The sequence below is a fragment of the Homarus americanus genome, unplaced genomic scaffold (assembly GCF_018991925.1).
Source record: "Homarus americanus isolate GMGI-L3 unplaced genomic scaffold, GMGI_Hamer_2.0 scaffold56241, whole genome shotgun sequence".
In the NCBI taxonomy this organism is placed as follows: domain Eukaryota; kingdom Metazoa; phylum Arthropoda; class Malacostraca; order Decapoda; family Nephropidae; genus Homarus; species Homarus americanus.
In genome coordinates, this window is record NW_024740202.1 from 3776657 (window position 1) to 3800040 (window position 23384).

The window sequence follows — 23384 nt, forward strand, 5'->3', positions numbered from 1 at the left end:
GGCAAGATACATCAACACTTATATTCACATGTTGCTACAGTGACCTGAAGGTCCCCAGGTAGTGTAGAAAGTTTTTCCAGGCGGTGTTAGAAATGTTTGATTACCCCAGGAGTAGTGACCTTCCTTAACAGCTACCAGAGCACTTACAAGTCTTATGCATAATGCCCAGTTCCCACTCTGTAAAGAGAGGCTGGCATCCTGCCAGAAAACTTGCTTCAAATTTATCAGATAACACCCATACCATCAGGTAATGCTTTTTACACTTTTACTGTTATCCTCTTCGCCACTGATCGCTTGTTAGCCGCTAGGATCGGTCACGTCTCTGATACCCTTTTCATTATCTTCTTCACCAAAGATCGGCTTGTTAGCCGCCCGGATGATCGGTCACATCGCAAGCACTGTTGGCAAATACTGGGCATGCACGGCCCTGAATGTACCTGAACCCGCTCCAGTGTTGGTCAAGTCTTGTCTTGAAAGAGCTCACACTCGGTGCCACAACACTCTCTCTTGTAGATTGTTCCAAGAGTTTACAACCCTCACCCAAAAAGTTTGCCCTCACAGTTTTCTGGACTTGCTTCTTCAATCTTGAGCTGTGACCCCAGGCCGAAGGCCCGCCAGCTCCAAGTAAGGACACTCAACTGAGTAGTGCCCGAGATGCTTATACACCTCAACTAGGTCCCCACTTGCCTGTCTGTAGTATGTTTAGAGTTCAGGCGCTCCAATCTCTCAGGGTAGCTAAGGTGCCGAAGTGGCCTTGAACATCTTCAACCAACTGACAGTCCCTAGCATATCTCGGGGACCAGGTTGGGTGACAACACACCAGATGGGGAAGCATGAGGGACGGACCGTGTAGATCAGAACGACCTTCCTATAAGACCCAAATTTATTTGCCTGATTTATTCTTCTCAATGGCCGAAAACTTCAGCTAATTGTCAACATACACACCTAGGTCCTTCTCACACACAGTCTCAACTAGTGCAGTTTCTTCATCCTGCTGGGCATATGATACGCCTCTTACCGCTGGTACGCCCCAGGTGCATCCTCTTACACTTCAGAACTTTGAATCTCAGCAGCCATTTCTTCGACCATTCCTGGAGCCCATAGAGGTCCTTCTGCAGTTCACAGTCCGCTTGGTTCTTAATTTCCGAAATAACTTGGCGTCATCGGCAAACATTTGTATGGAGGAGGTACAACGTCAGGCATGTCATTTATGAAACAAACAACAGCGGGCCAAACACTGCCCTGTGGTACCCTTGTGACAGGTACAGATGACGATTTCGTGCCATTAATCACCACACACTGCTTGCGTCTGTAGAAATCTTCCATCCACCTGGACATTTCCCAATTCGCCCTTCCAGTTTGATTTCAGCCGTGAGTACACTAAAGCCTTGGCAAAATCTAGTAAATATTGTCATTACCCGTCCAGAATATGGGTCAAATATCCAATACCTTAGTAATTGTAAGCAGGCGCCCGCATACAACTGTTAATCTTACAAGTTGTTAGATGTTCCATTGTGGCATTCTGATAATACTCAGTACTTTCATATTATGCTGGTCAGGCTCACCGTCTATAGTTGTTGTGGAGGACAACGCCCTTCTTGAAGATAGGACTCACATAAGCCACTTTCCATTCACTGGGAACCATTTGTTCATCCAGGCATTTACAAACAGGATCTTCAGGGGAGCTGCAAGTTTGCACAACTCTCTTAGCACTCTAGGATGCACCATGTCAGGTCCGGACTCTATGGACCTTTAGCCTGGACAGTTTATTTCTAATACCCTCTTCTAGAACACAATGTGGGTCAGTGCTGTGTCGAACAGTCTGTCCTCAAATGCAATAAGGTTTGTTGCATCCTCTCTTGAACAACCGGGAAAAGAAGCTGTTCAATGCCTCAGCATTATCCTGGTCAGAATCTGCGAACTACCATCAACCATACAGTCATGACTGAGGCTCTGGCAGCCCAGTTGTCTTTAAATGTTACTGCTGTATTTAACACCTGACTGCTTGTTTATACTCAAGCTGGAGCCAGAGATTTGTGTAAAGTTGCACCTTGCCATACTGTTGTTAAGCAAAATCTTTTTTGTAAGATTAGTATCTATAAAGTCCTTCTATTTTACACTATTGTCATTGTTTTCTCGACTAAAATATTAATTGTAAAAACATAAAATTTATATTTATAGCTAAATATAAACATATAAAAGAAGGTAGAGAGAGAGAGAGAGGTGTGTGTGTGTGTGTGTGTGTGTGTGTGTGTGTGTGTGTGTGTGTGTGTGTGTGTGTGTGTGTGTGTGTGTGTGTGTGTGTGCCATGCATCTATAATCACACACTTGTAAACACTGGATCAATACTTATTCTTGGAGTAAACTCACACCGAACTCAACCCTTGCAGTCCCGACAACTGGATCTCTGATGAGGCAGCCAGTAGTTCCCTGGTGGAGGAGAACAGCTCATTAAACTTCATCATCACTAATACACAACATTTGAGTTATGGCCCAAACACTGTACCTAGACACTGTGGTATAGTGTACCAGACACTGTAGGTATATACCTAGACACTGTAGGTATAGTGTACCTAGACACTGTATACAGTACTAGACACAGGTATACAGTTTACTAAGACAGGTGTGTAGAAGGTATGTGTACCTAGACAGTGTAGGTATACTGTAGGTATACAGTGTGTACCTAGACAGTGTAGGTATACAGTGTACCTAGACAGTGCAGGTACAGTGTACCTAGACAGTGCAGGTATACAATGTACAGATAGACAGTGCAGGTATATAAACAGTGGTAAGATGGATCTGTTTCTTACCTGTTTGGGCGGAGATCTAGTATGAGACGATGTCTTCAGTCCGAACTCCAGTATTAATGTGGCCCCTTCAGGAGTCTAGGATTTATTTTGTCATTAGTAACATCATTATATATCATCATCACCATTAATAGAACAATGACAACATCTGAGGTGATGAAATCAGCCTCACAACAGTATAAATGATGTTATTTATCTGTAACAGCAAATATATTCTACCCAAATATCCTAAACTAAAGAACCACTTAAATAAAACTTACATTCTTTAAAGGGATAGATCCTAATGGTTTCATGAGGATAACACCCAGCTGAATAAATGTAGTACTGTACTGAATATCTATGAAATAAGAAACTTTTAACTTGCTGGAAAATATATAAAATTAAATAAATTAAGTATAAACGCACTGTAGGTTGAGGTAGAGATCGGGGACGGTTCTGGATGGGAACGCCGTCACATTAATGCTCCCGGCTTCAAAAACCATCCTAGAAAGTTAATTACAAATCAAGATTTTCCATTATAAAAAAAAAAAAATCTTCCTTCAATTGTAACATCTTGTGATAAAGTTCCAATTATTTCCAACAAAGAATAAGGTAAACTACAGTCTGGTGGGCTACCTGATGTCTGTGCATCCATTAGCACATCTTCTCCCCCAGATGCTGATGATGTGTCCTCTATTACGTGATTTTCTATGACTTTCTTCACACCATTATCCTCTTGCCATTTCTTTCCACTAACTGCTTTATTCTTTATCTTCTGTTTCTTAATGTTTATCACCTCTTGTTTACTGTGTTCTGTTTCTTGTTTACTGTGTTCTGTTTCTTGTTTACTGTGTTCTGTTTCTTGTTTACTGTGTTCTGTTTCTTGTTTGCTGCCTTCTCCCTCTTGTCTCCCCATGAACTTTCTCCCAATATGTCCTTCAGTGTGTAAGTGTTTCTCTTCAGTCCTCCTCATATTATCCTCCCAATACTTGTGAAAGAGGCAGCAGCAGGTGTGAGAGACACAGTAGCAGCAGGTGTGAGCAAGGCAGCAGTAGCAGGTGTGAGAGGCAGCAGTAGCAGGTGTGAGAGGACACAGCAGAGGGAGAGAGTAGCAACAGGTGAGAAGAGGCAGCAGTAGCAGGTGTGAGCAGCAGCAGCAGCAGGTGTGAGGAGGCAGTAGCAACAGGTGTGAGGAGGCAGCAGTAGCAGGTTTGAGAGAGGCAGCAGCAGGTGTGAGAAGGTGGTCATCTGCATTCACTAGGGATGTAACATGAATACTACAACACATTAGTACTAGTATGGCTACTAGTAAGACTTGTGATGCCATGATGGTACCTTTAGTTAACTTGGGGAAAGTGTTTTGTGGAATAACTTAATACTGATGTGTTTCTAGTGAATGACTCACTGTACTGTACTCTATTGTATGGAACAATGCCCAGTATAAAGCTCCTTTGATTAAGTGTTTATGTGGATTTCTTTGTTTTACTTGTCAGAGAGGCATTGTACTGTACTGGTATATAGTAATATACTCTTGTAGTTCATTGCAGGAGGATTATTTCGTCTCCTTAACCAGTGAATATCTCTTTTAAGACTTATCATAATTCTTGTCTTCTTCTGCCCATGGAGATTCCTGGAAACCTGATAAAAAAACAAATACCGTAATTGCTATTCAGATTCCAGTTACAGAAAAATCAAATCAATGTTTCTCAGATAATAAAAATAAAGAATACATACACACCTTCCTCAACCCCACCCTGGAAACCACCAAACTAAAGACCCAAGTGGTATTGGTATCATTTTGAGGAGGGCATTAAGATTTAGCATGGAAAAACCATTAACATACCCTGTATTTTCAACAAGTGTTATGTGATAACTGTAGCTAATGTTACTACTGGTATGTCTCAAGTCTTTCTCTATATTTGGTATGGGTGTAAAAGAGCATACAGCATTTTTTAAACAATACACTGAGGAAATAGCAAAATATATAGATTATTACCATTAAAATAAAGAGTGTGTGTTTGTACCTTGTGTGTGTGTGTGTGTGTGTACCTTAATGTGTACCTTAATATGTGTATGTTTTGTGTACCTCAGTGTATGTGTACTTAATTTATTTATTTATTTATTTATTTTTGTATTTTTTTTTTACTACGGGTATTAGCCCACCCAGGCCTGACCACATGTCGAGGCCTGGAGGTGAAAATATAATAATAATAATAATACAGTAATAATAATATGTAATAATAATAATAATAATAATATTAATAATAATAATAATAATAATAATAATAATAATAAATTCAAATAAGTAAAAAAAATATATAATAATATATGTAATTATCATAATAAATAACCATAAAGAAAAAAAGAAAAAAGATAAAGAGTGAAAATATATATGTATGTTTATTGTTGTCAATGTTAAACAATTGGACCCTGCAATTGTGTGAAATTTCGTGATGCCATATTTTTTTTTTTTTTTTGAAATTAGCCACGGACACAGGTCACTGACCCACATCGGGCCTGGGGGCGAAAATTTAATAATAATAATAATAATAATAATAATAATAATAATAATAATAATAATAATAATAAATAATAATAATAATAATAATAATAATAATAATAATACAGTAATTCATAGTAAATAAAACTTAAAATAAAAGGTAAAATAAAATAATAATAACAATAACAACACTGTAATAATGATAATAAAAAATCAATAGTGAGAAACGCTATAAATCAGTATGTACTGTATGTTGTGTTGTCAACTGTAAGAAACAATTGAGACCCTGCAATTGTAAATGAGGCAGACAGATCATCAACCTGGGACTTGGTCATATGGCAGCAGGGTCTACCATTAGACAATACATTATGCTTCAATATCTTCCCAGGCGGTAGTACCTCCTGGTTGGTAGCTGCCTACTTCCTACTACCTGCTACTTCCTACTACCCTAATGTGTGTTTACCTGTGTACCTTAGTGTGTGTATGTTTACCTGTATACCTTGTGTGTTCCTTAATGTGCATGTTTTCCTGTGTACCTCAGTGTGTGTACAGTACGTGTGTGTGTTTACCTATGTGTGCATGTGTGTGTGTGTGTGTGTGTATGTCTGCCTATGTACCTGTGTGTTTACCTGTATATATGTATGTATACCGTACCTGTTTACCTTAGTGTGTGTGTATTTACCTGCATAGCTCGTGTGTGTGTACCTTAATATATGTGTTCCGGTGTACCTTAGTGTGTGTTTGTGTGTGTGTGTTTACCTCAATGTGTGTAACTTAATGAATGTATGTGTTTACCTCTGTACCTTAGTGTGTCGCTAAATGAAGCAATGTGTTTATAATTCAAATTGTTTGGGTGAACTTCATTACCACGTTTGCGAATACTGTAAGCGGGTGTGGACATATTCGTGATAGTATACAGTAATATGTGTTAATTCACTCCCTGAGTTAAATCACTAACAACTGAGTTATTAAGGCCATTATTTAGGAAACACGCGAGTACAGTATATATAGACGTGCAAACATCATCAACTTGGTATTAGAATTCGTAGATTATGAATTACTTCACCTTTTGAAGTTAGTCTTGTTATTTTCAGAAATTACGCTAGTTTATCTGACTGTTTATAAGAAACACTACTATATAGTGTACTGTACTGCTGTCACTTCGCTTACAGTTTAAAAGAAAAACATACGAAACGTAACCTGAAAATCGGAACAATTTGGGTCTATAAAGTTAATTGCTGTACTTAGCCTTATACGGATGTTATGGGGTACAAGCGGATGTTATGGTAGAAGTTATACCATAACATCCGCTACTCTTCCCTCGTCACACTGGTGGCTCTGTGTCCTTAAGTTTATTGACTAACACCTGTGCAGATAAGTAGGCCCTTAAGATTTTGTTGACGCCACACACACACACACACACATATATATATATATATATATATATATATATATATATATATATATATATATATATATATATATATATATATATATATAATACTAAGGTTGGAAAATAATTTTCAATAATCAGGCTAAGAAAGCAGGCAAATAGTTTTAAAATTACAAGTAATATACTAATAACGAACATTATTTAAAATTTATCTTCGCAAAACTTTTAAACTAATAAACATGACGGGAGACCCACGTACAAAACTAAAACATACAGGAGGTATTACTTAATTAAGAAGATCCCTATTGGGAAAAACACAATAATTCAGAGGAAGCCATATCACAAATGGATGGCTTTACTTTGTATTGATACAAGGCTTCCATTATGAGGTCCGTCCGTCTCAGTCGCTCCTGTCAATGGTCATGTTGGTGGACGAGCATAGAGAACAACAGCCTTTTAACAAGTTAGAAAGGAAAGGTTATGTGCGGTTTATGTACTCTAAATATAAATTTCCGACGGAAACGCTATTTTTTTCATTCTCTCTATATAAGTAATTTACGCACTATGCTGGTCAGGTTCACTGGTCTCTTATATATTATTGGTGAGTGACCCGCCGCTCTTGAAGGACTCGTAAGCCATTCTCCAGTCATCGGACCTTGTGTTCATCCAGGCATTTGCAGAAAAGGATCTGTTATTTATAAACATGCTTTTCCAATTGTAAACCTGTACAGTATGACAACTTTACTGAATAAATATAAATACTATTATTATTATTATTAAAGTCTCTTTCAGATCCGGGTTGCAATGACGTCACAGTAAATACGTAGGTGGTGTATGACGTCAGAGTACATGACGTCAGAGCACATGACGCAGTGGAGTATGACGTCTGTGTTCAATGACGTCACACTTTCAATCGGAAATTATTGCACCAACCTGGAAATGTCCCAGGCTAAGTTAAATTACTTGACAGGGTATAATGAACTTGTTGGCACAGTCTTATGATTCACTTATAACCGAGAAGAAACAATTAAGTTAAGACAACGAGTTAGTAAGTCTGATGACCTTGTGAGGGTGCAGACGATATACACACGTGTTTGAACTGCTCTCAAGAACTGCATAATAAACACCTCGTAATGACCGGTTTACTAACACTCACCGCTATACTTATCACTCTACGGAATATTTAACTTATCAAGAGGTATAAGAGCCACTAATCAAACAAAGATCACTAAATTACAAAACAGTGTCAAGGATAACCCAGCCACTCAGCTATAAGACGCTGATAGTCACAAAAAATGTTCACTAAGACGTATTATATTACAGATAATCAACCAGGGATAACTAACACTTACTTTATGTATATATGGAGAGTGTAGAGGTGTAGAAGTGTGTGAGAGAGAGTAAAGGCGAGAGGCGAATACCTGCACCGACCTCTTCTCTCTCTCAGCACTGGCAGACCGAGCCCCGAGGACCGAGGTCGGTGAGAGAGGCGCGAGTAAGGTGTCACCCAGGCTTCTCCTCTGCAAAAACAAATAACTAAATAATATAAATAACGTGATTGAAACTTAATAAATTATTTTATTAATAATGTAGTTTTTACTTGTGTGTTATTTGAAGTTTGTTATTATTTCTTCTCATATTTGTAGATCTAGAAACGTAACCACTCTTTAATACATTGTAATGATCAATAGTGTTTTGTTTACAGGTACAGTATAGTATTTCCACAATGGGAAGATATATAGTTTATTTAAAAGTTGAAGTTATGTACATACGCAGAGAATATTGAAATAAACTAACTTCATTTATAATTACAGGTTGTTTTCGGATTTCAGGCGGGCAAACTTCATTTCCGGTATTAATTTAGTCTCGGTCGTCTTAGGAATTTAACTATTGGAATCAGTAGGCCTGAGAACACCCCGGGTTAGGTTAAATATAGTTGAGTTCTGTAGGTTAGGTTATGTTAGGTTAGGTTGGTTAGTAAATACGGGATGACCGAAACTAACATTTACATATTTCCTTGACCTGGTCATAATATATCATCTTCCTCCTTACTTGTCATTGTATTAGTTTGTGAAGTTTAATATAAAATTTTTTTACTTTGAATTATTATTATTATTACATTTTCACCCTCAGTCCCCGATGTGGGTCAATAATGACCTGTGCCCGGGTGGGCTAATCCCGTGTAAAAAGTACTCCTCATAATATTACTTTCCAGGTACACCTAATATTACTCTACAGGTACTTCCCTCATATTACTCTACAGGTACTTCCCCTCATATTACTCTACAGGTACTTTCCTCCATAATATTACTCTACAGGTACTTCCTCATAATATTACTCTACAGGTACCCCTCATATTACTCTACAGGTACTTCCCTCATATTACTCTACAGGTACTTCCCTCATAATATTACTCTACAGGTACTTCCCTCATATTACTCTCAGGTACTTCCCTCATAATACTCTACAGGTACTTCCCTCATAATATTACCTCTACAGGTACTTCCCTCATATTACTCTAGGTACTTCCTCATATTACTCTACAGGTACTTCCCTCATATTACTCTACAGGTACTTCCCTCATAATATTACTCTACAGGCACTTCCCTCATATTACTCTACAATGACTTCCCTCATAATATTACTCTAGGTACTTCCCTCATAATATTACTCTACAGGTACTTCCCTCATAATATTACTCTCAGGTACTTCCCTTAATATTACTCTACAGGCACTTCCCTCATATTACTCTACAGGTACTTCCCTCATAATATTACTCTGGGTACTTCCCTCATAATATTACTCTACAGGTACTTCCCCTCATAATATTACTCTACAGGTACTTCCCCTCATATTACTCTCAGGTACTTCCCTCATATTACTCTACAGGTACTTCCCTCATATATTACTCTACAGGTACTTCCCTCATATTACTCTACTGGGTACCCCTCATATTACTCTACAGGTACTTCCCTCATATTACTCTAGGTACTTCCCTCATATTACTCTACAGGTACTTCCCTCATATTATACTCTACAGGTACTTCCCTCATATTACTCTACAGGTACTTCCCTCATAATATTACTCTACAGGCACTTCCTCATAATATTACTCTAGGTACTTCCCTCCATAATATTACTCTACAGGTACTTCCTCATATTACTCTACAAGGTACTTCCCTCCATATTACTCTACAGGTACTTCCCTCCATATTACTCTACAGGTATTTCCTCATAATTATTACTCTACGAATTGTCCCTCATAATATTACTCTACAGGTACTTCCCTCATAATATTACTCTAGGTACTTCCCTCATAATATTACTCTCGGTACCCCTAATATTACTCTCCAAGGTACTTCCTCATAATATACTCTCCAGGAACTTCCCTCATATTACTCTCAGGTACTTCCCTCATAATATTACCTCAGGTACTCCCCTAATATTACTCTTAAGGTACTTCCCTCATATTACTCTCACGGTACTTCCCTCATATTACTCTCCAGGTACTTCTAATATTACTCTCCAGGTAGTTCCCTCATAATATTACTCTCCAGGTACTTCCCTCATAATATTACTCTCCAGGTACTTCCTCATATTACTCTCCAGGTACTTCCCCAATAATACTCTACAGGTACTTCCCTCATAATATTACTCTCAGGTACTTCCCTCATAATATTACTCTCCAGGTACTTCCTCATAATATTACTCTCAGTACTTCCCTCATAATATTACTCTCCAGGTACTTCCCTCATAATATTCCTCTCAGTACTTCCCTCATATTACTCAGGTGCTTCCTTCATATTACTCTCAGGTACTTTAATACTCTCAGGTACTTCCCTCATAATATTACTCTCCAGGTAGTTCCTCATAATATTACTCTCAGGTACTTCCTCATAATATTACTCTCCAGGTACTTCCCTCATATTACTCTCCAGGTACTTCCCCAATAATACTCTACAGGTACTTCCCATAATATTACTCTCAGGTACTTCCCTCATAATATTACTCTCAGGTACTTCCCTCATAATATTTCCAGGTGCTTCCTCATAATATTCTCAGGCACTTCCCTCAAAATATTACACTCCAGGTACTCCCCTAATATTACTCTTAAGGTACTTCCTCATATTACTCTCCAGGTACTTCCCTCATATTAATCTCTAGGTACTCCTTAATATTACTTTACAGGCCCCTAATATTACTCTGCAGGTACTTTCCTCATATTACTTTCAGGAACTTCCCTCATATTACTCTCAAGGTACTCCCTCAAAATATTACACTCCAGGTACTCCCCAATTACTCTGAGTACTTCCCTCATATTACTCTCCAGGTACTTCCTCATATTACTCTCCAGGTGCTTCCTCATATTACTCCCCAGGTGCTTCCCTCATAATATTACTCTATAGGTACTTCCCTCATATATTACTCTACAGGTACTTCCTATATTAATCTAAGGTACTTCCCTCATAATATTACTCTCAGGTACTTCCCTCATAATATTACTCTCCAGGTACTCCCCAAATATTACTCTACAGGTACTTTATACTATTCTCCAGGTACTTCCCTCATACAGAATACATCACATAAGTCAACAAGTTACATCAAGACTCTTTTGAAGGTTATACTCTTACTTAAATGAGATGTTATATTGTTGCTACTATAGCGGCAGTCTACAAAGATATCTTTTGTCTAACCTAATCTAACCCAAACCAACCTAAGCTACAACCCAACCTACTCCTACAACCTTACCTAACCAACCTAACCTAACCCAACCTAACTACCTAACCCAACCTAATCTCCAACCCACAATCTACAACCCACAATCTAACCTTACCCAACCTAAGCCCACAACCTGATCTAACCCAACCTTACCACCCAACCTAATCTAACTAACCCCCAACCCAACCTAATCTACCAACCCCTAATCTAACCTACACAACCTAATCTACAACTCAATCTAACCCAACTACCTAACCCCCTAATCTACCAACCCAACCTAATCTAGCCTAACCCAACCCAACCTAATCTAACCCAACCCAACCTAATCTAGCCTAACCTAACCTAACCCAACCTAATCTAGCCTAACCTAACCTAACCTAACCCAACCTAATCACCCAACCCAACCTAACCTAACCTAACCTAAATATCTTACTTTTACTTTTCTCCTCTTGTATATTGTCGCTACAGTAGCACCATTATTTTCTGCTCGTCCTCATTTTGAGAAAGTGAATCAATATTTGTAGTTGCAGTGTAACATAACTATAGTTGCCTGCAGTGTAACATAACTATAGTTGCCTGCAGTGTAACATAACTATAGTTGCCTGCAGTGTAACATAACTATAGTTGCCTGCAGTGTAACATAACTATAGTTGCCTGCAGTGTAACATAACTGTAGTTGCAGTTTAACATAACGATAGTTGCCTGCAGTGTAACATAACTATAGTTGCCTGCAGTGTAACATAACTATAGTTGCCTGCAGTGTAACATAACTATAGTTGCCTGCAGTGTAACATAACTGTAGTTGCCTGCAGTTTAACATAACTATAGTTGCCTGCAGTGTAACATATATAGTTGCCTGCAATATAACATAACTGTTGCCTGCAGTGTAACATAACTATAGTTGCCTGCAGTGTAACATAACTATAGTTGCCTGTAGCATAACTGTAGTTGCCTGCAATAACTAACTATTTGCCTGCAGTGTAACATAACTATAGTTGCCTGCGGTAACATAACTATAGTTGCCTGCAGTGTAACATAACTGTAGTTGCCTGCAGTTTAACATAATAGTTGCCTGCAGTGTAACTAACTATAGTTGCCTGCAATATAACATAACTATTTTGCAGTGTAACATAACTATAGTTGCCTGCAGTGTAACATAACTATAGTTGCCTGTAGTGTAACAACTATAGTTGCCTGCAGTGTACATAACTATAGTTGCCTGCAAATAACACATTATTTGCCTGCAGAATAACATAAATAAAGTTGCCTGCAATGTAACATAACTATAGTTGCCTGCAATATAACATAACTATTTGCCTGCAGTGTAACATAACTATAGTTGCCTGCAGTGTAACATAACTATAGTTGCCTGCAGTGTAACATAACTATAGTTGCCTGCAGTGTAACATAACTATAGTTGCCTGCAGTGTAACATAACTATAGTTGCCTGCAATATAACATACCTATTTGCCTGCAGTGTAACATACCTATAGTTGCCTGCAGTGTAACATAACTTTAGTTGCCTGCAGTGTAACATAACTATAGTTGCCCGGATATAACATAACTATAGTTGCCTGTAGTGTAACATAACGATAGTTGCCTGAAGTGTAACATAACTATAGTTGCCTGCAGTGTAACATAACTATAGTTGCCTGCAGTGTAACATAACTATAGTTGCCTGCAGTGTAACATAACTTTGGTTGCCTGTAGTGTAACATAACTATAGTTGCCTGCAATATAACACAACTATAGTTGCCTGTAGTGTAACATAACTATAGTTACCTGTATGTAACAAAACTATAGTTGCCTGCAGTGTAACATAACTATAGTTGCCTGCTACATAACTATAGTTGCCTGCAGTGTAACATAACTATAGTTGCCTGCAATATAACATAACTATTTGCCTGCAGTGTAACATAACTATAGTTGCTGCAGTGTATAACTATAGTTGCCTGCAGGGTAACATAACTATAGTTGCCTGCAGTGTAAAATAACTATAGTTCCTCCAGTGTAACATAACTATAGTTCTGGTGTAACACAGCTATAGTTGCCTGGGGTAACATAACTATAGTTGCCTGCAGTATAACAACTATAGTTACCTGCAGTGTAACATCTACTATAGTTGCCTGCGGGTAACATAACGTATACAGTAGTTGCCTGCAGTGTAACATAACTATAGTTGCCTGCAGTGTAACATATATAGTTGCCCACGGTGTAACATAACTATAGTTGCCTGCAGTGTAACATAACTTTAGTTGCCTGCAGTGTAACACCTATAGTTGCCTGCAATACTAACTATAGTTGCCTGTAGTGTAACATAACTGTAGTTGCCTGCAGTGTAACATAACTATAGTTGCCTGCAATATAACATAACTCTAGTTGCCTGCAGTGTAACATAACTATAGTTGCCTGCAGTGTAACATAACTATAGTTGCCTGCAGTGTAAGATAACTTAGTTACCTGTAGTGTAACATAACTATAGTTGCCTGCAGTGTAACTAACTAGTTGCCTGCAATATAACATAACTATTTGCCAGTGTATAACAACTATAGTTGCCTGCAGTGTAACATAACTATAGTTGCCTGCAATATAACATAACTATTTGCCTGCAGTGTAACATAACTATAGTTGCCTGCAGTGTAACATACCTATAGTTGCCGCAATATAACCTATTTTGCAGTGTAACATAACTATAGTTGCCTGCTGTAACATAACTATAGTTGCCTCCAATATAACAGCTTGTTACCTGCGGGTAACATAACTATAGTTGCCTGCAGTGTAACATTACTATAGTTCCTGCAGTGTAACATAACTATAGTTCCTGCAGTGTAACATAGATTTGCCTGCAGAGTAACATAGCTATAGTTGCCTGCAGGTTAACATAACTACTGTTTACAGAAGTTGCCTGCAGTGTAACATACCTATAGTTGCCTGCAATATAACATAACTATAGTTGCCTGCAGTGTAACATAACTTTAGTTGCCTGCAGTGTAACATAACTATAGTTGCCTGCAATATAACATAACTATAGTTGCCTGTAGTGTAACTAACTATAGTTGCCTGTAGTGTAACATAACTATGTTGCCTGCAATATAACATAACTATTTGCCTGCAGTGTAACATAACTATAGTTGCCTGCAGTGTAACATAACTATTGCCTGCAATATAACATAGCTATAGTTGCCTGCAGGGTAACATAACCATAGTTCCTGCAGTGTAACATAACTATAGTTCCTGCAGTGTAACACAGCTATAGTTGCCTGCAGGGTAACATAACTATAGTTGCAGTGTAACATAACTATAGTTCCCTGCGGGTAACATAACTATAGTTCCTGCAGTGTAACACAGCTATAGTTGCCTGCAGGGTAACATAACTATAGTTGCCTGCGGTGTAACATAACTCAGTTGCCTGCAATATAACATAATATTTGCCTGCAGTGTAACATAACTATAGTTCGGTGTAACATAACAAGTTGCCTGCAATATAACATAACTATAGTTGCCTGCAGTGTAACATAACTATAGTTGTCTGTAGTGTAACATAACTATAGTTGCCTGCAATATAACATAACTATTTGCCTGCAGTGTAATATAACTATAGTTGCCTGCAGTGTAACATAACTATATTTGCCTGCAATATAACATAACTATTTGCCTGCAGTGTAACATAACTATAGTTGCCTGAAGTGTAACATAACTATAGTTGCCTGCAGTGTAACATAACTATAGTTGCCTGCAGTGTAACATAACTATAGTTGCCTGTAATATAACATAACTATTTGCCTGCAGTGTAACATAACTATAGTTGCCTGCAGTGTAACATACCTATAGTTGCCTGCACTGTAACATAACTATAGTTGCCTGCAGTGTAACATAACTTTAGTTGCCTGCAGTGTAACATAACTATAGTTGCCTGCAATATAACATAACTATAGTTGCCTGTAGTGTAACATAACTATAGTTGCCTGTAGTGTAACATAACTATAGTTGCCTGCAATATAACATAACTATTTGCCTGCAGTATAACATAACTATAGTTGTCTGCAGTGTAACATAACTAAAGTTGCCTGCAATATAACATAGCTATAGTTGCCTGCAGGGTAACATAACTATAGTTCCCTGCAGTGTAACATAACTATAGTTCCCTGCAGTGTAACACAGCTATAGTTGCCTGCAGGGTAACATAACTATAGTTGCCTGCAGTGTAACATAACTATAGTTCCCTGCAGTGTAACATAACTATAGTTCCCTGCAGTGTAACACAGCTATAGTTGCCTGCAGTGTAACATAACTGTAGTTGCCTGCAATATAACATAACTATTTGCCTGCAGTGTAACATAACTATAGTTGCCTGCAGTGTAACATAACTATAGTTGCCTGCAATATAACATAACTATTTGCCTGCAGTGTAACATAACTATAGTTGCCTGCAGTGTAACATAACCGTAGTTGCTCGCAATATAACATAACCATTTGCCTGCAGTGTAACATAACTATAGCTGCCTAACATAACTATAGTTGCCTGCAATATAACATAACTATTTGCCTGCAGTGTAACATAACTATAGTTCCCTGCAATGTTACATACCTATAGTTGCCTGCAGGGTAACATAACTATAGTTGCCTGCAGTGTAACATAACCATAGTTGCCTGCAATATAACATAACTATAGTTGCCTGCAGTGCAGTGTAACATAACTATAGTTCCTGCAGTTTAACATTACTATAGTTGCCTGCAATTTAACATAACTATAGTTGCCTGCAGTGCAACATAACTATAGTTGCCTGCAGTGTAATATAACTATAGTTGCCTGCAATATAACATAGCTATAGTTGCCTGCAGGGTAACATAACTATAGTTCCCTGCAGTGTAACATAACTATAGTTGCCTGCAGTGTAACAGCTATAGTTGCCTGCAGGGTAACATAACTATAGTTGCCTGCAGTGTAACATAGCTATAGTTGCCTGCAGGGTAACATAACTATAGTTGCCTGCAGTTTAACATTACTATAGTTGCCTGCAGTTTAACATAACTATAGTTGCCTGCAGTTTAACATAACTATAGTTGCCTGCAGTGTAACACAGCTATAGTTGCCTGCAGGGTAACATTACTATAGTGGCCTGCAGTTTAACTATCGGTGTTGTTAAACAGTTATTACAGAAGAAGGAGGAACATCTTAAAACAAAAGACTATTGTTTACAATAACATTTATTGTCAACCAACATTAAAAAAAATAATACTGTAATTAACTTCTCACATAGTTAATCCATTTGGACTCAAATGAAATGTAAATGCAAATTCATTTACATAAAAATCTTGCTATAGGTTTATGAAATTCCTCAGATCTGAACTAGTCTTGCATTTGTGTAGCAAATTATAATGCGGTATGCTGTACTGTACAATATAATCAAAGTAAAAAAAAGGCATAAAAATATTAAAGCAGTCAGGTAGAATTATAGTAGATGGACTGGGTGAGTGAAGGTCCTCCTCAAACACTAATCAAAGAGTGACTTTACAGCATACAAAAGCTTCGGCCTTATTACACAATATACAACAGTACAATGGCAAGTTTTTGCATATCTTTAAAATATATTGAAAAGCAGTTTCTTCAAGAACATGGGCAAAGCGAAATAATTTGCTTGTAATAAATAAACATTCCATCGTGCCAAGGTTATGTTGTCTTAGTGAAAGAAAACACAATCACTTGACAGATCAATCATCACAATATGTAACATGAAATTATTTATTTCCTTAATAGTAATTTACTTTGCATTTATTTTGTTCCAGTAAAGAAAATATAAAATGGTTCACAACTGCTACAGTCTCCTCTCAGACCATGGAATGGTGTTTCTTGTTGTCCAATAACTTGTTGTGAAGGAGAACCAAACCTTCAATTAGTGAACATTACTGCAGGATGTTCTGATGGTACAGTATATACAGTTAATGGAGCCGAGACAGTGTACAAAAATGAATTATTGTATGTGTACGAGAAGTGTTGGAGGATGTGTAGCTGACTGCTGCCAACTAAGCTCTGCCCACTTTTGGAATCTGTAGTAACTGTTACAATGGTTAAAAGTTTATTGGTTGCTAATTGAGTCTGAATGCCAGATCTGTAAATTCACAGCCATTTCTATCTTCTCAAAGATTCTACTGTAAACTAAACAGTGAAGAAAAAAAAAAGTCAATTTGCCAATGTGGCATCATGAACCTCTCAACAACCATCTTCTAAGAACTGTAACAAGAGGCAGCATCAAGTGGAGCTCAGTCGACTGATCATTTAAGGTTGTAGATTGAACTTAAGAGAATCATTACAATGGACAGTAGTTAAAAAAATTTTCCTTGTTACGTTTGTGTACAGTAATTCTCTACCATAATGCTTCTAAGATCATTAATGTTGTACTACCACACAGTTGTTATGTACAAGTTTGTTGAATACAGTAGTACATTTCTTGGAAAATAAAGCCAAAATGGATTTCCACTGAGGATTGCATTTCATTAAAAAGCCAGTACAGAGATACAGTATCTATATAATGTAAATTTACAATTTATAAATAGAGATTTAGCATAATATTCAAGCCATAAACTTCTGCAATGATTAATAAAATGCGTATGTACATGAACAAGTATACAAATACTTCATTGTCACAAGATACCAGAACATATTCTTAAAACAGAAAAAATGAAGTACAGTATATAAATTGGGCAATTAAATATTAGAGAAACAAAATAAGAACTTTTGGAAATAATAGTTAGGTTGGGTCATAAGCATCTTCAACAGGAAGGCTTAGTGGAAACTCCTTCCTCAGTCTACAGCATCACCTTCCTTACCACCGACATGATTACTTAGTACAGTACAGTACAGTTCTCTTCTTACAAGATAAATAGGTTACTTGGGCTTTATGTATACTGTATATATATTACATAAATACTTAGGATTAATTCTCATTCTAGGAAATGTAGGGGAATGTGGATCAACTTATGTAATGAGTGCAGGGTGGGCTAAAACAGTGTACAGTACCTCTCCCATTATTACCTAAAGGAAACAGCACAGTAAAGTACATTTTTAAAAGCTGTTAAAGGTGTAGTGTTTTATATTTTTTTGTGGCAGTTAACAGTCAAGATGACGCAGTCTACCCAAGAAGACTGGTCATCAGTAATATAAATACTGTACTGTACCATGAGAATGGGAAGATGCCCACTGGATGGACAAAATGTGGGGGACCTACATACTTTTTTGGCCCACCCTGTAAATGGGCGGAATGGGAATTAGTCTCATCTTTTTAACACGTGAAAACTTTATATAAATGCAATAACATAAATTAAAATGACAGGAAATGGGCAGTCATTTTGTCTCATAATTACTAATCATATTCCTTACATCATTACACAGTTATGCTAACCTGATATGCTAAATTGGACGCAAATAAACTTTGGTAGGATGGATGATTTAAGGGACAGGAATTTTTTGTTTTTAGGACAGGTAACACTGATCTAGCACATGGTGAAGAGTGATACCGAGGCATAAAGAGAAGAGATAAACTGAGCTTATACTCCGAGAAAGAGAAAAGGAAATGAGTCGAGTGGGAGGAGGAAGACAAGCATGGGTCAACACAAGACAAGCATGGGTCAACACAAGACAAGTATGGGTCAACACAAGACAAGCATGGGTCAACACAAGACAAGTATGGGTCAACACAAGACAAGTATGGGTCAACACAAGACAAGTATGGGTCAACACAAGACAAGTATGGGTCAACACAAGACAAGTGGGTGAGGAAGACAAGCATGGGTCAACACAAGACAAGTGGGTGAGGAAGACAAGCATGGGTCAACACAAGACAAGTGGGTGAAGAAGATAAGCATGGGTCAACACAAGACAAGTGGGTGAAGAAGATAAGCATGGGTCAACACAAGACAAGTGGGTGAAGAAGATAAGCATGGGTCAACACAAGACAAGTGGGTGAGGAAGATAAGCATGGGTCAACACAAGACAAGTGGGTGAGGAAGATAAGCATGGGTCAACACAAGACAAGTGGGTGAGGAAGATAAGCAGTGGGTATGGGATAAGACAGGTCAACACAAGACAAGTGGGTGAGGAAGACAAGCATGGGTCAACACAAGACAAGTGGGTGAAAGACAAGCATGGGTCAACACAAGACAAGCATGGGTCAACACAAGACAAGTGGGTGAGAAGACAAGCATGGGTCCACAAGACAAGTGGGTGAGGAAGAAGCATGGGTCAACACAAGACAAGTGGGTGAGGAAGATAAGCATGGGTCAACACAAGACAAGTGGGTGAAGAAGATAAGCATGGGTCAACACAAGACAAGTGGGTGAGGAAGATAAGCATGGGTCAACACAAGACAAGTGGGTAAGGAAGATAAGCATGGGTCAACACAATATAAGTAAAGAAGCAGTGAAAATAATACTGTATCAAAAAACCACACAATAAAAAAAAAAAGGAGACAGAAAGTAAAATGTAGGGAATAAAGACTAATGATAAACACACACACAAGGTGAAGGGAAACTGTAAAAAAAACATACAGTACATGAAAAAGGTATTACTTTATGTACAACAAACTGAGGAAGATGTCGGTCAAATTCCAATGTAAGTTATGTGGTTAAGGTCACACAAACAATGAGGCAGTGAATACATGGACTCATGAGTCTTCATTATACTGTACTGTATATATCCAATGATTCGTCACTAATGGTAACGAGGAAAAAAAAAATAATAAAATAAAAATAAATAAGCTTATCATTTTTTCTGTCAGCTCACCATTTTCAGAGGTTAGCAGCCACAGACATCAACACCACACCAACTCTGTCTGGCAGGTTGATTATATCTGTGTGTGTGGCCAGCAGGCAGGGAGTCCAAAGTGTTATCACATGACCCATCATGCCCCTACCATTAATGATGTTGGCTAATTTCAGTTGAGAGCGAACATGCACAAACACCATGTTCCAGGATCAACACCAGTTGATACTTTACCTTACTCATTACCTAAAAAACAAGGTAGCTATGTACAGCATATCACTACATTCAAATGGCACAAAATTAAAGACTTACACATTGTACAATATTATCCCTATGTAAAAGATGAACAAACCAAGTTGTTAATATACCTCTCTGAAATATTAGTTACCATTACATTGTTTATATGTGGATGATTTGTCTCCAAAGATTTAATTTGAGCTTAAGAATTTGGCTACACCATATAATTCTCACTAAATAATAAATGAAATTCAGACTCGGGTAATAAATATACAACACATCGACCATAATATAATAAAAATCACATTTTATTCATACCAGGAAAACTTTAAAGTTTTCTCAGCAGTGTTTAGAGGCAATCTCAAGCATTCAGAGGAAGTACAAAACAATACAATATTTTTATTTGAGCCAACATATGTACTGTACAGATGTGAACAGTGTGCCTATAGAACCAAAAAATCCACCTGGATTGAGGTCAGATGTCTCTCTTCAACCCAGGTTAATTTTTGTACATTGTTTGTGTCAACTTAAACTCACACTTGACTCTTAGTCAGTTTTGATCCCACAGATATACTTTTAACAACTGTACACATACTGCAGAGGCTAAAACAGAACAGCAGTCGTGTCACCTTGAACCTCCGAGATAACCCCTCAATCACTGAGCTGGTCAACATCTTGAAGACATAACTTACACTTCAGTTATATACATTATCCAACTTATCTCTCTATGCTCTTTGAACTACAGTACAATACGTACAGTACATTGGAAACAATGTGCCTTGTCAATGCTCTCAAAACTTACAAGTATACAATACAGTACAGTACAGTATGTTCTTTCACAGACCCTCTGAAAGGCCATGTAAAAATATTACAGTAGTTTGGCTCTAAAATAAGTTGTTTTAAAAAAGCAACACAGAAAGGCAGATTTTTTTTTTTTTTTACAAAATTTGAATATACAATACAGGGTACAGCACTGTATATTATAATTTTTGGCACTGATTTTTTTCATCTGAGAAACCGAAAAGATTTGGAATCAACTGAATTTGTATCCTTGAATACTGTATATTATCAGTGATGAACACAGATTTAATTAAATTTTCTGGAAGCAATAAAATAAATCCAGTAGCAGGTTTTTTGAGTACTACAGTACATGACAGTGAGCGACATCCAAACTATTGTATCTTTTACAGTGTCTCAGGAAGCAGGACTATAATTTAAGGTGTTGAATATTGCACTTGGGCTTTGTAAATAATAAATATACTCAACACACTAGAGCAGTGAATGAGGTAGGTTAGAAATTTTTCAGGTCTGAGGGAAAAAATTGGACACTTCCCTCTATCTCTACTGATTGTGAGAGAAGAAAGTGGACACCTCCCTCTATCTCTACTGATTGTGAGAGAAGATTGTGGACACCTCCCTCTATCTCTACTCTTTGTGAGGGAAGAAAGTGGACACCTCCCTCTATCTCTACTCTTCGTGAGAGAAGAAAGTGGACACCTCCCTCTATCTCTACTGATTGTGAGAGAAGAAAGTGGACACCTCCCTCTATCTCTACTGATTGTGAGAGAAGAAAGTGGACACCTCCCTCTATCTCTACTCTTTGTGAGAGAAGAAAGTGGACACCTCCCTCTATCTCTACTCTTTGTGAGAGAAGAAAGTGGACACCTCCCTCTATCTCTACTCTTTGTGAGAGAAGAAAGTGGACACCTCCCTCTATCTCTACTCTTTGTGAGAGAAGAAAGTGGACACCTCCCTCTATCTCTACTCTTTGTGAGAGAAGAAAGTGGACACCTCCCTCTATCTCTACTCTTTGTGAGAGAAGAAAGTGGACACCTCCCTCTATCTCTACTCTTTGTGAGAGAAGAAAGTGGACACCTCCCTCTATCTCTACTCTTTGTGAGAGAAGAAAGTGGACACCTCCCTCTATCTCTATTCTTTGTGAGAGAAGAAAGTGGACACCTCCCTCTATCTCTACTCTTTGTGAGAGAAGAAAGTGGACACCTCCCTCTATCTCTACTCTTTGTGAGAGAAGAAAGAGAACTGAGAGACAGAGGGAGAGAAAGTCGGTAAAATTTACATCTGTGTCTAATACTTTGTTAAACTGGAGAATATGTAAACATTTATGCCTTAAATCATTATATTAATAATACAATATCAACAAAAGCACATTAAACAATACTGTACATGTATATGTATATAAGAGAAATATAAGTCTGAACCTTTAACACACGACAATCATTGTTTGGAATACTGTACAGCACCTAACACTTGTCAACATCTGTAATACTGTACAGCACCTAACACTTGTCAACATCTGTAATACTGTACAGCACCTAACACTTGTCAACATCTGTAATACTGTACAGCACCTAACACTTGTCAACATCTGTAATACTGTACAGCACCTAACACTTGTCAACATCTGTAATACTGTACAGCACCTAACACTTGTCAACATCTGTAATACTGTACAGCACCTAACACTTGTCAACATCTGTAATACTGTAACACTTGTCAACATCTGTAATACTGTACAGGTAACATAATTGTCAAGCACTGTAATACTGTACAGCACCTAGCACTTGTCAACATCTGTAATACTGTACAGCACCTAACACTTGTCAACATCTGTAATACTGTACAGCACCTAACACTTGTCAACATCTGTAATACTGTACAGCACCTAACACTTGTCAACATCTGTAATACTGTACAGCACCTAACACTTGTCAACATCTGTAATACTGTACAGCACCTAACACTTGTCAACATCTGTAATACTGTACAGCACCTAACACTTGTCAACATCTGTAATACTGTACAGCACCTAACACTTGTCAACATCTGTAATACTGTACAGCACCTAACACTTGTCAACATCTGTAATACTGTACAGCACCTAACACTTGTCAACATCTGTAATACTGTACAGCACCTAACACTTGTCAACATCTGTAATACTGTACAGCACCTAACACTTGTCAACATCTG

At 37.7% G+C, this 23384-nt stretch overlaps 1 protein-coding gene and 1 long non-coding RNA gene across 2 annotated transcripts in view; both read right to left on the reverse strand.

Moving 5' to 3' along the window:
- LOC121875251 overlaps window positions 1–3702 on the reverse strand; it is a gene marked incomplete in the record, with an annotated part of 29583 nt that extends 25881 nt beyond the window's left edge. Inside the window, 3 exon segments of the mRNA XM_042379712.1 lie at window positions 2383–2430; window positions 2811–2885; window positions 3487–3702. Of these exon segments, the coding sequence (XP_042235646.1) occupies window positions 2383–2430; window positions 2811–2885; window positions 3487–3702 (339 nt within the window).
- A 304-nt stretch (window positions 3703–4006) lies between these two features.
- Window positions 4007–8160, reverse strand: LOC121875371. The gene is made up of 2 exons (XR_006090589.1): window positions 8032–8160; window positions 4007–4424 (listed from the first exon to the last, which is right to left on the reverse strand). It is a non-coding gene; the product is annotated as an uncharacterized LOC121875371 (long non-coding RNA).
- Between the last annotated feature and the right edge of the window lie 15224 nt (window positions 8161–23384).